This window comes from Psittacula echo (assembly GCF_963264785.1).
Source record: "Psittacula echo genome assembly, chromosome: 3".
Taxonomy (NCBI): domain Eukaryota; kingdom Metazoa; phylum Chordata; class Aves; order Psittaciformes; family Psittacidae; genus Psittacula; species Psittacula echo.
Window position 1 is genome coordinate 108,219,823 of NC_137736.1, and position 15,654 is coordinate 108,235,476.

At 36.8% G+C, this 15,654-nt stretch overlaps 1 protein-coding gene across 1 annotated transcript in view; it reads left to right on the top strand.

Annotated features, from left to right (window-relative positions):
* The window catches only part of MIPEP (mitochondrial intermediate peptidase), a gene marked incomplete at both ends in the record, with an annotated part of 74,257 nt that overhangs the window by 5,227 nt on the left and 53,376 nt on the right, over nucleotides 1-15,654 (top strand). Inside the window, 7 exons of the mRNA XM_080614072.1 lie at nucleotides 1,759-1,845; nucleotides 2,742-2,805; nucleotides 4,607-4,789; nucleotides 7,370-7,526; nucleotides 7,928-7,976; nucleotides 8,630-8,690; nucleotides 9,321-9,373. Of these exons, the coding sequence (XP_080470198.1) occupies nucleotides 1,759-1,845; nucleotides 2,742-2,805; nucleotides 4,607-4,789; nucleotides 7,370-7,526; nucleotides 7,928-7,976; nucleotides 8,630-8,690; nucleotides 9,321-9,373 (654 nt within the window). The remainder of the gene's footprint in view (nucleotides 1-1,758; nucleotides 1,846-2,741; nucleotides 2,806-4,606; nucleotides 4,790-7,369; nucleotides 7,527-7,927; nucleotides 7,977-8,629; nucleotides 8,691-9,320; nucleotides 9,374-15,654) is intronic.

A 15,654-nucleotide genomic window follows, 5' to 3' on the forward strand; every position in this document is an offset into this window, starting at 1 on the left:
AGCTTTTATATTTTACAGCCCTTTGTCTTCTGATTTGCTGGTCCCTTGACTTTCAGCCACTGAGTGGGATATGTGAAAGAGGACAGTTTCCCATTAAATAAGAGTTTGAGGATGTGTCTGTTTAGGGCTGTGGTATATGCCTGATCTACTCTGGCATGCCTATGCTTTATTTAAAACCCCGTTTCTTAGAACATGTTCCTAAAGACTTCTGTTTCTGAAGTTTGGCTCTTCTACAGGTCTTTTTTTTTTTTTTTTTTTTTAAATATTTTAAGACTTAAATCCTGAAAGTTACTTCTGTGGTCCTTGACCACACTGAATTGATTTGCTTCTCTTCTGCTCTTGCTGTGGAGAAAGTGAAAAGGGAAGATCTTTAATCTGCAAATAGTGTCGTTTCAGTATCTTCCCTTCCTGTGGCATTCAAGAGTAGCTTTCTTAAGTGAAAGTTTAATCAAGCAGTACTGTGAAAGTGACCCAGTCTGCTGCTTTGCTCTTGTAACAGTGGAGGCAGTGACTAGTGGACTTGCTGTCCCATGGTAAGTTGTAGAGGCAGTGAAGTCTTTTATACTTTGGGGAGTACAGCAGTGCATCAGTTCATTTAGTAAGCCTTGTGAGTAACATGGGTAGCTAAAAAGAGAAATATAAGATTAAATTTGGTCTTGCCAGTGTGCTTGGGAAGCCTTTCACTTGCAACTGGGTTTTTCAAAACTTTGAAATATATGATTTGATTGAGCACACCATAATCTGCAACTGCAGGACTTTAATACCTGAATGCCGCTTCAGATTTAAAATATGTAGAAAGAAGAAAATATTCACAAAATAACTCAGTAGGCTCATAAACTACTGTAAATGATCAAAACTATTGTTCAGTGTTCATTTTCATGAACAAAAGGTATCCCTCAGGAGCTACTACAATACATAGCTGCTTTTAGGCACTTTTTGACAGTGCTGGGCTTCTTATTTATCATCTGTGCAGAGCCTTTTCTGAAGTACAGGCATGATGCAACATTGTCTTCTGGCTCTGAATCAGTTATTGATAATTATTAAGTTCATTTTACCAATGGGGCTGCAGAGGCTTCCTGCATGTCAGCTGATTGAAGAAGTTAGTGCTTAGGACTATACAGGCTGAGGACTGCTGCCTACTGCAGTTCTGCCGATCTATGCATGTATGTATGTTTCATTCTGCACTGTGATTCCCACCTAGTGATCCAGGTCAACATACATGCCTGTAGTTAACATGACCCCAGGTCGGATAGACATGGCATTGTCGGGCCCAGGTACAGTGATGAGCATCAGGAAATGTTCTGAGGATATTAAGCTATTAGTCTACTTTAGTGGCAGCCAGCAGCATGTTTATCTGATGGCAAACTGGAGCACAGATTTTTCTTTAATGGAGTCCTTTCAAAATAAGAATGAGGAAACAATTCTCACACCCTTATGCTCTTGCCATGACTTTGTGCATAAGAAATAAACTGCCAGTCTTAGACTTGCTCATATTTGCCACAAAATGCCATCCAGAAGTATTTTCCTATTGGATGCACAAGACCTGTTTCCATGCCAGTTTTTTGGCACATCCTTTGTGTACAAATTTTGTAGATTTTAAGTGTGGTTGTGAACCAGAAAGCATTTTGAAAATACAGTCCTCGGTTTTTAATGTTATTTCAGTAAACTTTAAGCTCTGCCTTTGAATGACTAATACCAAGAGACTCAAATATTAGTGTTTGTTGTTAATGTGTGATTCTTTTATTCTGTTCTTTCCAGATTAAATACAGATGTTGAGTTGTGTCAGAGTTTGAGACGTCTGCTAGCTGATGAAGTTGTTATGAATTCCCTAGATCCAGAAACCAGGTACTTAGTAATGCTTATAAATTTTGATATTTAGATGGAATATATCATTCCTTAATGTTCTTATATTGTATTCCCTTAAATTAATTACTACAACTGGAAAACATACTACATCTCTGTTACTAACCTAATCATCACTGTTAAATTATCTGGAGAGGAGTTAGGAAGCCTGCAGTTGTGTATTCTTGGAGGATGTCTCTCTGACTGTACAGCATAAGATGAATAACTGAGATCTGTAAAAACAGAAAATGAGAACTTAAGATTTTCTTTGATAACACCATTTTGATTAAAATGAGGTGCTGCACTGTGGTGTATATATCAGTGTTTTAGCAGTAAAAACAGGGAACAGACTATATAACTTGATTTCAGTTTATAGTCTTACATCTTTTAAACCAGATTATCAGTATATTTATTTAAAGCTTACCTTATACTTGCTGTAAAATGTTTTATTAGCTGCTTATTCAGTTATAGCTTTGAATTGTTTCATCGCTGCCATGGTTAGATAAGCTTAATATTTGAGTAAGTTTGTTTCTTCTTTCCCCACTGTGAAGGATAGTGAATTTGAAGAGGTCTTTTCCTAACTTGTTAGAATAAATGGAGTGTCAGATTAAAATGGTAATTCGCTCAAATTGTTTTAACGTCTAGATTAATGTAATGAAATTATTTTGAAGTATATCTTCAATGCAGACAACTAAAATAACAACAATGGAAAAATCCTGCTTCACTGAGTAAACTGGACCTAAAACATAGGAAGTTTGTGTCCATAATAACAGTACTCATATGTTGTTACTCTCTGTAAAAGACATGAAACTTAAATAACTACTAAGGACAAAATCTGTTAAGAAATTATGCTTATTGTCAAATGAGGCTGTTTTAACAGGGATTTACTGTATTTTTAGGCGAGTGGCAGAACTTTTTATGTTTGATTTTGAAATCAGTGGCATTCATTTGGATGAAGAAAAGGTAACTTTTGACTACAATATATGAACAGAAATTTGTCTTGCTACCGAAGACCAGATAATAAAACATGTGAGACATGAATCATGTGATTCTAGGCCAGTTTGTCTTCCAAGATTCCCATTGTCCTCTGTGGAATTTTGTCTTCTCAGCAATGATTAATTTTGTCTATTTTAAATCACTTGTTTTTTAATGTGTTTTTTAATGGTCTTTTAGATATTAGCTGACTGTTCTTTCTAGTTTGTCTCTTATTGTTCCTTTGTTCTGAAGAGTTGTAAGCAAGACCTGGGGTTCTGCTTTCTTTGACTGGTGTCTGCATCAGATACTTAAAATAGTAGCTTAGCTGTCTGAACAACCTGTTTACACAGGAGGGAAACCAGCACCCCGTGCACTATGGTGACAGATTAATCAAGAATAGTGTTTTAGAAGGGATCAGGTATATGGCCAGGCTTTCCTTTAGTGCTCATGTAATCAGAAGTTGTAAATCTTGTTCAAAATTGAATGTCTGGGCATGGTCTGACTACTTCTCTTGGAGCTTTTATATGCTTTCATGGTAGCTGGAATCAGATTTGCCAGAACAGTGAGCTTTCACCATGCTTTGTGGTATGGATGCTCTGTTGTTTATAGCTCATGTCCCTGTATAAAGTTAATACCTTGTTTGTTTGAGTCATCCCCTCCAAAAAGATCTCTACGAAGGCTTTTTTACCAGATTTATGTGACAAAGTTACCCTGGAGATCATGGTTGTGGTTGTGTTTTGTTACCTGGAAAGTGCTTCTAGAATATATTTTTAGAATTTTCTTCGTGCGAAGAACAACTCTGAAACCTGGACTCTGGGTTTTGTTTCTTTCTGGTTTGACTGTTGGTTCTACAGTGCTTTGTTCCCTTTCAGTTAAAATTTTATTTGCACCTTATTTTTGCACATTTTCCTCTTCCTCCCCTACTTATTTCACTTTTTTTCTATCCTTGCTGCTCAGTGTTTCTTTTCAGTTCTCATTTCAGACTTCAGAAATCCTTCACTGTTGTTGAGATTTACTTCTGCTACAGAGAATTCCTGCTTTCTGAAATGAAACTCAAAAGATGTGTTTTTAAGAGTAAGGATGGAATGGGAGGACAGATCTTCAGGTTTTGTCAATTTTTTGGGCTTTACGAGCATGTTGTATCTATACCCTCCGCCTTTTCTTTTGAGCTGTGAACCCACAGGCAATAGAAAGCATACTCTACTAACATGAGCAAGTTCACTGAAGCAGATCTTACAGTAAGGTTAAACGTGTGAAATACTGTAATGTATGGTGATAACACCCTAAATCGCAAACTCCTCAGGGGAAGGTTTTAATACCACAAATGCTTTTTGGTCTACAGGAAGTAGTGCAATACAAGCAGTAACAAGTGAATTGTAATTCCACATGTATTTCAGGACACTAGTAAGATTTATCCATCTCAATGATCCTTCCTTTTTTTCTCCACTGTATTTTACATAGCAGTCATGCTAAGCATAATTTTATAAATGCTTGCCAAGCAGCTAGCAAAGCTTAGGTAAATTATTCTAAAACTCCACTGTACATTTTCTTACAGCAGAAACACAGGCATTTGCTTTCAAATTTCAATCCTGTATGAAATTATAGATCTGTATGAGCATCTGATCCTGTTGACTTTAGCCCTATGTTAGGATTTTGCTGATGCTGTAAGTCTAATCTTAAATGTTGTATTTTCTGCTTCATTTCTGGAAAAGTCCTTTAAGGTTTTAGAACCTTTGAGTTCTGCTTGTACTGAAGATGCTATGTGTTTTGTACTTTATTTTTCTTGCAGCGTAAAAAGGCAGTCAACCTCAACGTCAAAATACTGGATTTATGTAATGAATTCCTGACAGGAGCTCACCTTCCCAACAAGATTGACAAACATATTTTACCAGAGCATATTTGGTGTAATTTTTCAGCTGAAGGCAATTACTTACAAATTGCTGGTCTGCATGCTGATTGTCCTGATGATCTGGTGTGTATTCCCTGAGTTTGCTTTGGTGTACTCTATAACAAAATTTTATTATTTTACTTGTTACTGAGGCAAATGCATATGATTTATGATTATAACATTATGACAAACAAGGAAGAACTGATTTAGAACATAATAATAAATGTCAGCCTTGGCTGTAGCAGCTATGAAATAATGGAGGTGATGATCCTGAATGGATTGAGGAGGAAGAGGGGCAGAATACAGTCCCTGGAGTTCAGGGAAGCAGACTTCAGCTTATTCAATAGCACAGGGGTACTAAGATATTCAGTATAAGTGCATCATGATCTTTAGAAAGCCAAGCAGATATATTGGGAACCAGGCTTGGTAGGCAGGGAACTCCTGATAAAGCTTCATGTTCAAAAGGTAGCAGGCATGAGGTGGAAGCAGGTACAGATACAGGGCAGGAATTTAGAAATATTGCCTGTACATATAGGGATGTTGTCAGAAATGCCAAAGCTCAAGTGCAGTTGATACTCGCAATTGACATCAAAGGCAAGAAAAAGAGCAATTAGTACTAAAAGGCTGGACAACGACAAGGTGAGTGACTTAGTGGCAGCAGATGCAGATAAGGCCGAGATGCTGATTGCTTTCTTTGCCTCAGTGTTCGCCAGTGACTTCTCCCAGCTCACTGCGCTTAGGGAAGGGGTTCAAAGAGAAGTACAACCAGCAGTTGATCAAGGTATAGTTTAGAATTACTTGAGAGCACTCAACCTGTACAAGTCCTTGTGAGTAGATGGGATGCATCCAGGGGTCCAGAGAGAATTGGCTATTGTCCTTGAAAGGCTTGCAGTCTTTGGTAGGCAATGAAGATCAAGGAAGAACCACAATGACTGGTGTGAATAATGTATTCCATCCACCTTCAGAAAGGTCAGAAAAACCATATGGGGAACTACAGACAGCTTTACTTTGATTCCTAGGAAGGTTATGGAGCAATCCAAGGTAGGAGATTAGAGTCTGCAATGGTGGACAACCAGATAGGTGAAAAAAATCTCATTTAATGAATTACAGAATGCAGTCCTCTGAGCCAGATCTTTGGAGAAGCTCTTTGGAAATCATACAGTTTACTTTGGAAGTGACTTTTGGAGCTTGTCAGTTTGAGTCTGATCCTGTACAGAGTAGATCAGGTTTCTCAGTGACATGTCCAGTTGAGTTTTGAACACTTTCCATTCCATGGATGGACATTCCATTACTGCTCTGGGCAGCGTGTTTGCCCATCTTCACTTTTATTTTAATTTCCTGATATCAAATGGGAGTTTTTAATCTTCTAGTTTGTGTCCATTACGTCTCCTCCTTTTGCTCTCCAGCTCCAATAACAGTCTGGCTGCATGTTCACTGCTGTACTGCATGCTGTACTACTGTGTAGATGAGGATTAAGATCTTTGATCTTTTTCTCCTTTAGACTGAACAAACTCAGCACTTTCAGCCTCCATTCTGTTACATGCTTCAGGCCTTAAACATTTTGGTGGTCCTATTCTGGATTCCCTCCAGTATGTCAGTGTCTTCCTTGTCCTGCATAACCCAAATTTAGTCTGTACAAATGTAGTCTGGACAATACCAAATAGAGGGAAGCAATCACATCTATGAACCAGATGGCTCTTTGTAGAACAGCTTATTATGCTGTTGGCCTTTGCTGCAAAGGCACACTGCTGAAGTTTGTTCAAGGAAGCGGAATCACCTCCCTTACTTTATTTGCCTTTTTGAAAAAAATAAAAGCCAGCTGGAACAGAGCAGGTATGAAATGACTTGTGAATTATTATAGTCATGTTTTTTTATAAACCCAGGACCTGCATTCTTGTTGGAATATATTCTCCAAAGAGAGAAGCTTATTTCAAATGGAGAAAGCAGAAGTTGTTGCTGTATTTCTTCAGCCTATTTCATATTTACAAAATAAAGATCATCTGTAATTGGTTTGTGAAACATTAAAAGCATTCTACCAAACTTTCTGGGGCTTGAGGTGATTTTTTTTTTTTTTTTTTTTTTTTTTTTTTTTTTTTACATTTTATTTGAGACTTATAAATGTTACCAAACAAACCAGAAATAGGAGAAAGACTTGATTGTCCATGCTCAGATGGGCAGACTAATAGCTTGCTACTTCAAAAGAAATAAGGCTTTTCTCTTCTTCTTTTTTATCTCTCCCCTGACCCTCTCTGGTTCTTATCAGATCTTTCCATAAGCCAGCTTAAGTGACGTGCAGAGAACAATTTGGCTTTCTTTTGAGTTTATTTTCAAAAGTTTTAGTGAGTTAAGAGCCCACAGAGTGGACTGAGAAGCACAGATGTTGGCAGAAGGAAGGAGGCAATGAATGGGACCCTTATTGGCAGTCCTGATCTGTTAAGTTGTCTTGCTGCATTTCCTCAGTCCATCTTTAATGGCTATTGAGAGTTGTAATTGTCAGGCAGTCAGAATTAATATTGTTAAAAGGCTTTAGGCCTTTTCCCAACAATATCGGTGAAATATAGCTGTAATGCCGAATCAGAGAATTGTAAAACTTCAATTTCATCACTTGTGTCCCTTAAAAATTGCAATGTAGTAATGTGACCTTTTAATTTCTTTCTTTATTAGGTGAGAGAAGCTGCTTACAAGATTTTTCTTCACCCAAATACTGAGCAGTTGAGCCGTTTAGAAGAATTGCTTGCTAGCCGGAACAGTCTGGCACAGTTGGTTGGGTACGACACCTTTGCCCACAGGGCTCTTCAGGGAACAATGGCCAAAAATCCAGGTATAAGGCATGTGTGGAAAGGCATGCTGGGAAATCAAGTGCACTGTGTTAGGTCTGAGATCAAAAGTTGTTAGTTTCTTTTGCTAAGTTTGCACATGGTACTTCAGTGCTGTTACTTTTTGCTGTATGCAATATGCCTTATGTAAAAGGCAGCACACACTGAGTAAGAACAAGTGTTTCTGTCAGAATCAGTGCTCACTCCTTCGATTATAAAATTGCGATTATCCCAGCATGTAACAAAGTAAATGTGGTACTAAATTCTTTTGAAATGATGGCACAGTGGTCAAAGGAGTAGTTTGTTCTAAGGGAGCTTGTTTTGCTTGGAATGTTTTGATGTAAACTTACCATCTTTTAAGGGAAGAAATCACATTCTTATTTTTTTTCCCCTGTTTTACTTCTAGAGACAGTAAGAGAGTTTCTAGAGAAGCTTTCTGACCAGTTGTCTAAAAGGTATGTCTTTGTCACTAAGGCATTTTTCTAACCATAATCTTTATTTCAAGAATAGAGGGACTTGTAAGCTAATAAGTCAGTGCTGCTTATTATAGGCTCTGATGAAGCACAAAGCAAGAAGCAAGACTTTCTCAGAGTTTTGAGGGGAGCTGTTGACTTAGAATAAATTTTGCATCTATGATGAGAGAACACCCAGCACTGAATGCAATGGATGATATGCTAGGTAATATAGGCAACAGCAAACAAGACAATCGAGTTTTAAGTGTTGAAGAATGTCTGTTCTGGTCTTCTCCCCATATGCGCCACCATATATTTTAAGCTATAAGGAAATTTCCCCCTTCGTCTTTCTTGCATCTTTTAGTTCTACACAGCACAAAACGGTTTCATCACTGTGTATAAATAAGGTGTATTTTAAGAAAGAAAATGCTTTGGAGGTGTACAACAGAGTAAGAGAAGTTTGATTTGAAGGTACTTGAATGACAGAAACAGAATGGAAAAGTTCTTTTACTGTAGTATATATGGGCCTGCCATTCTATAGAGTACTATCAATATCCGATGATGGGCATTTTCGTAAGACAGAGTATTATTATGTACTGTATTCAATTGCCCAAAAAAATCTTCTATTAACACTTTCTCATAAAAATATTTTTCAGAACTCAGAAAGATTTTGAAATTATGACGAAGATGAAAATGAAGCTCAACTCCCAGAATTCAGTAAGTTAAATTTTATGTGTTGTTTTCTGTTTTATTTCTTTTTAAAAATATACTATAAGCTAACCTTGTTCTACAAGAAACAATAACTATTTCAGTGAAGTGCACCCAGTGTAGTTAGAAGCTTCTGTCTTCCAATGCTTTTTGACTGCTTAGCTGCTGTTTGTATTAAAACCAAGCACTGGATGCAAGATAGCTATTGGTTTATGCAAAATGATACTGAGATACCAAAACATAAACTGGTGAAAGTGAATATTACTTTATTTTGAATTAATTGACTTATTTGAAAAATAAAGGCTGTAATTCAGGTTTGATGCACGTCCAGTTTGCATACTGTATTGTATGTATTCATATTCTGCACATAGCTAGTTTTATCTTTCTATTTGAATTAAGTGTGTTTCTTGAAATCTAGTATGAAGTCCCATTATATATTGGAACAAGTACCATCTTCAAGCAAATGTGAAAAAAAAATTATGGTGCTATTTCTGATTAGGTTTTTAGCACTGAATGTTTCCCATTATGTTTTAAAGTTTTGTGACTTGCTGAAACTGCAGAAATATTCAGTGGAAGCAAAACTATTACTTTGGGTTCACTTGTCCATTATTGCACTTATAAGCTGGAATTCTCTTTCAGAAGCTGATGCCGTGGGATCACCCTTACTACAGTGGCCTCCTTCGTGCTGAGAGGTAAGCTCCTTATGTTCGTGATTCTAATGTAAATGAGTGTCTTTATTTCGTTCCTTGCAGTAAGGATAAAGAAAGTCCTCAATGTAAATGGGATTTCCTTCTTTGAAGATGTACTTCAGTTTGAAAAAATAAAGGATATCTGGTGGGGCAGTTGTTTGTGGTATTTCTCAGTTACCGCTGGAATGCCTTTAGAAGGTTTTGGCTCCTTTGTTGTTTTACAGTGGAGTATGGGCCCTCTTTGAAGATGTAAGAGGATCAAATGGTTTCAAAACAGCTAGCAAATCCTTATACTTGTTTTGCTTTTACCTCTTAGCTGAGATGAAGTAATGTTTAAAAATAAATTTTGATCACTAAACACAATCCACCTCTTCATATTTTAACCATAACGTACTTATTACTGAACATGTAACTGTCATCCCCTTCTACAGACTTGAAATAGCAACTTCTTGAGTAGATCTTCACTGTTTATGGATAGCATTCATTCTCATCTCTTCTGGAAAGACTGGGAAATAAATCCTCTACACAGACTTAAACAGTGCACAAGACCTTTGCACATAATGAGGTGCCAGCTCTGAAAGATATGAGCCCTGCATGTTGCCTTTATTAGATCAGCAGCAGTGACCTTTTAGGTTTGTGTTGGAAAGGATCGTTTAAAGTTGTGCTTTCTCACAAGAGGGGGAGGAAAAATCTTCCTTCGCTGCAGAGTTGTAGGCTTTTGTGTTTGTTTGCTTTTTTGTTTTTTTTTTTTAAACAAAGTTAGACTGGATGTATCTGGTGAAAGTGGTAGTTTCTGTCAGAAAGCTATGGCAGTATAGACACAGCGTGGAAGGCCTGCCAGCAGTTGGCCTGGCTGTTCTGATGCTTTCTTGTACTTTGTTGCTGAGGCAGTAGTTTTATGAGCAGTAGATCTAATATTGGCCTCATCTTAAGCTACTGTGTGCTCAGGTGGAAACTGACCTATGTATGTGCAGCAGTGTTTGTGTCCTGGGTGCACAGAAGTTGCCGTGCAGGGGAGGGAGAGCGATGTCCAGCTGCTGGGTCTGCTTCTGGTAGCCAGTGCCGGAACATGCAACAGTCAGTGTATGTATGGATTGCTTGTTTGTGGCATGGCCTGGGAGTGGCTGCTTTCGTTTCAAACTGAATAGGTAGCAGGCACCCTTCTGTGAAAGTGGGAGCAAAGTAGTGGCTATACTGGAGGAAAGTCAAGGTCCATCTAGCTCCAAATTCCATCCTAAAAGTGGTCACTAGCAGTCTGTGGAAGAGCACTGTCATACTCATTCAAGATAATAATCTTGTAGTTTACAGATTTCCTATACTTTGCCTGTATAGTGTCTTCAGAACAGCAATAATTAAACTCTGATACATTGTACTTAATTACTGTAAAATGATGAAATTTATTGTCTATGTATCCTATTTACTTTCCGTAATTCCTGTGATGTCTACTTTCCCTGTTTTCAGAATTAATGTGTCCCTTAAGGGTTAGAGCATTAGGTGTAGAAGGGTCTGTGTTTGTTTCTTTCTCCTACTGGAGGAGTATCTTCTGATACTGTCTTACTGTCCTTAGACCATCTCATGAAGCTAACCATATTGTAATTGAGTTGCTGGTGATCACATATAGATTATTCTGCTCATCTTGGCATTAGGAAGAAAAATATTTCCTTTTCTTGTGGAGCTTTGTGAAAGATGCAGTTCAGTTACTTTAGAAATTGAAAGGCAGCTTTATGAAGGAAGAGCTACAGGTAAAACAAACCAAGGCATTGGCAATGTATCTTTGCTATTTTTTGTTTATTCAGGCATCAGGTCTGGCAGCTGGATCAGTGTGAAGAATGTCCTGAACTTACATAGGACCACCCTGACTACAGTGCAGGATTGGGGCCCAACCTTTTTCTCAATCCAGTTTGGGCAGGGTATTTTTTTATTGACAGGTATACAACATCTACAAGACAGGGAAGGCAAAGCAGTTTTTCTCTCCTTCATGTGCAGCAGTGTTCTGCTAAAACCCAAGGGCTTAGGTGTTTCAGTGTCCTGTGTTCTGTATAGTGGTCTCTCTTTCAGAAAAGTTCTTCATCTGCAGTGACTTAACAGTGCTTTACGTTATTCTGTCTGTATAGTAGGTATTTAACTCATGCTGGTTTTACTGTTACCTGTGTAAATGTGAATCTACTATCCTTTATCTTGTGTTTGTTTTTACCGCTGTATGATCACATCCTTTCTTGAGTGCCCCTTGGATGCTATGAACACTTTTGTAACTGGAATATGAGAAACATACCTGTCACAAAGCTTCTGGTGGGAGTTTTGACTTTTAGCTGTTTGTTGTTACTCTCTTCTTGAGCCAGTTATCTTGTAGTATTATGTCTCTAAATAAAAGTGGTGTTGTCTGGGTTTTTTGTGGGTTTGTTTTTGTTTTGGTTTTGTGCGTTTTTTTTTTTTTAATTGTATGGTGCTTCTTTTTATTTATAAAAGAAATAAAATATTTAATTTATACTTATTGTATCCTATTTTATTTTACATTTTTACATCATGGTATTAAAAAAATATGTTTTCAAACAAGATATATTTACCTATTATGCATTTCTCTCATTCTCAGTATTCTTTGTTTAGTAGATGAATTATTTTGTTCTTCAAGTGTTTCTCTTTTTTGGAAGAAAAAAGCTTTGTCTTTTACAGAAAGTCCTACTATGCTGTGAGCAGAGCATGACTTACATTTTTGTCTGTCATGTTTTGAGACTCAGTAGTAGTTTCTGTGGTGGATTTCTGTATTGTTAGGAATTTCTTTTTCTTTTTTTTTTTTTTTTTTCGCTTAGTGAAAGTTTTTGTTGAAAGGGAAGCAAATGATGCTTTTGGGTTTTTCTTTGGACTACCGTTATTACTGTTGCTCCAGCTGAACTACAGAACCATAGTTTCCTAGATATAGTCAGGTGCATGAGATGCAGATTATTTTCACAAATCTAGGTATAAAGAAAGACTACAGTGGTTTAAGTTTTTGATTCAGTAATTTAGAAATGCTCTAATATGTTGCACATGCACCACTAAAGGGTCAAGAAATACTAGATGGCATGATGTATGTATCTATTGTAAAAGATTTACTGTTTCCTGCAAACAGAAATGTGAGAACAAACGTTAGACAATGTGATCCTGATACGATATTTTACTTCCTCTTTAGTTCTTCACATTTTGACCAGCTACATCAGTTTGTCCCAGATGATACCGAAACTCGTGACATTTTTGATGCATCTGTTTTATATCGATTTATACCTGTTGGATATTTTAAATGTATTTATGTATTTTGTATTCTGAATATGTTTATTCTGTATTAGAAGATGATTAGGGAGACAAATTCTTCATTAGATTCCTCATAATTTGTTTTAAGAGCTGGATATTTCAGAAGAATGTAGGATATTCACATGCATTTGGACTATTGAATTTTAATGACATTTGCTGTCATACCAGGTTGCTTTTATTTGCTCTGCTTCTACAGTCATTACTGATAATTTCTGTTGTTTTGTAAGTTGAACAGCAGGAGGAGCTCCAGACTTAATTCACAGCATCCGATTTTCTTTCTGTAAACAGCCACAGTAATTTTGTTTCTGTCAGCTTTCAGCAAGTCATTTCCGTGGAAATTTGATCCTATTTCAAAAGTCTAAGTTTCTCATTGATGGTAACAGGATAGTTTACTTTCCTCCCCCTCTAAGTTATGTTAAGTAGCCTCTCTGGCTTTAAACCCACACTTAGGACAGTTTAATGCTTTTGTAGCTATAGTTGAAGTGGCAGAGAAAATAGTTGCCTCTATAAAAGTACATCTAAGAGAAACTGAAGACAGAAGTCTGAAATTCATAGTTGTAGTACCTTAAAAGAAGATAGAGTAATTAGGAGAACCTCAAGAATTTTGGCAGGCTAAGGGTAATAAAACAGTGAATGCTAGAACATGCTTCAGCCTCTAACAAGTAAGAAGATGTCTAACATGTATATTACAAGAATAATACTGTTGAATTTTAGTGCAGGCAAGTACCATAGTATTAATTAAATCCCATTACTTCTCAGTGAGTGCAGCTGCAGTTATAAATAATTCTCAAGGCCCTGATCTTGCAAAGATGTAGCCTTTCTGACTTCTTCCTTAAAAAAACCCAACAAACAAAACAGAATGCTAGAGGCCTTTTGAGGTCGACTATTTGCCTTGAAGGTGGGATTGTGTTTAATCCCCTTTTGACAGAGGCACAGAATTGTTCTTGAGAACTGTCAGTGGTGAGCTGAGCATATTTGGTGTTGACTCTTGTTTGCCTAACCTTTGGCTCTTACCAGGCTGGGCTGACTTTGCTGGCTATAATTCACTTAGGGATTTTTGCCAGAATCTCGTAGATTTTATTCAACTTGCAACTGGGATGTGCTTGCAGGGTATTGCACTCTGTGCTGGTCTTTTTCTTTGAGACTGCAGAAATGAATAAGAGTGGCCTTGGGAGTGAACAAATCAATGCCAAAATAAGCTGTTTTCCAGCTGTGTAGCAAAGAAGCTACCACAGCAACTGTAGGCATTTTGGATCTTGGGGTGACCAGCTGAGCAGGAATTAAGAATAACTCATCCATGTTCTTGTAGGGACTGTACATAGGCAGCCAGCTTCAGGGGAGAGTGGGTAGCCCTTTTGTTCTTTCAGAGGGGTAGATTCAATACCAAGATACCTAAACATGACTGGATGTTTCTCAAGTTGCTAAAAGCTGCAACGAATGTTGAGGCTTGCAAGTTACTTGTAAACAAACTTGTTTGTGGCTGCTTTTTGTTAAATTATTTTTAGTTTTGTGGAAGAGTGTTTTCTGTTGGGAACCACATGGAAAAATAGCCCAAACCCTTTGTGGAATATGTGAGAAAACTGTCACTCTGTTCAAATTGAAATTTGAAGTGGAAAAATAATGCAGAATTTAAAAAGAACCAGGAAATCTTTCAACCTAAATGCTCATAAAGAAGGAAAACTTTCTATAATACCTGTTTATAAGCAAGGGAAGGCATCCTTTTATTAAATCAACTAATGTTGATTTAACTTAAGGTGCAAAAAGTCCATTTAACTTGCCAGTCACTAAGCTAATGAACTAAATGTTTTGGAGGAAAATCTGAAAGTTATTGAAAGGCTATTACTTTTTATTTTTATTCTTCAAAACATAGTGAAAGGACAAAGAAGTTGTTGTTGATATGAAAGCAATTAAAATCCAAAAGTTGTGTACAGTGTTGATACCAAACCAATGTTCCAAATTACCCCGACCTCCTCTAAAATATTATATGAGGTACAATTAACAGAAAGAAAAGAGGAATATGAAATACAGGTGCTAGTTTATGGTTGATGAGAGTACAAAGGCTTTCTATTACTATCATTATTATTATTATTATTATATTTAAGAAATCCAGAGTTCTCTATAAACCATGGTTAAGAGTCTCCCTTCAGGTAAAGAATTAAATTTTGTAGTCTGGCATGTAATGAAAATTGGAAGGGGTTTTCCATGTCTTGATCTCTCTAAGTTAACCTGAGGGGTTCATCTCACTTTTATCTTCCACTAACAAAACTTTTTTTCAAGTTTCTTTGAAATTTTTGACAGAATCTGTTTTATTAAGCGGTACTTACCCTGGTGTGCTGTATTTTCGTGGACTTCAACAAGATAACATAAGGATATGTGGGGGACTTACAGCCACTGATTAAAAATTCTTGCCAACCACCTAATTTGCAATTGTTGAGTCTGAACACTCATGTTCTGAAGAACAGTGATCCTTACTCAAATATCCCTGATGTCCAAGTTTATAAAAAGCATTCTTAATAGATGAAAGTCATACTGCACAAAACATTCTTAGTTTCCTTCCAAATAATACAGCTTAAGTGCAAGTGATTTTTAGAAGTCTGCATATTCTTTAGACCCAGTGAAGTCATACAAGCTTAGAAATAATTATTTTTAATCACATACTACATCTTTGTTCTTCCCAGAGACACAACCTTTTTGTTTGAAGCCTGCTGCTCTTGAAGAATAATCAAACCTCATTGTGTCAGTTAGCTTGTTTTTAAAATTGGTTTTTAAATTGGTTTGGCTACATTACTTCTTTTAAAAATAGCGCTGGACTGCATACTGTAAAAGTAAGGTGTCTGGATTTTTTAACTTAGTTTATCCTTTAATATAAAGCAGGAATTTACATCAAAGAAACTACTGTTTTCTTTGATATTTCTGCTCGCTTTAGGATAGTACTAAGATTTCTGCGTGTAAAATTTCTGAGCTCATAAAAAAAATTTTCATTCTTTCCTGGGCTTTGT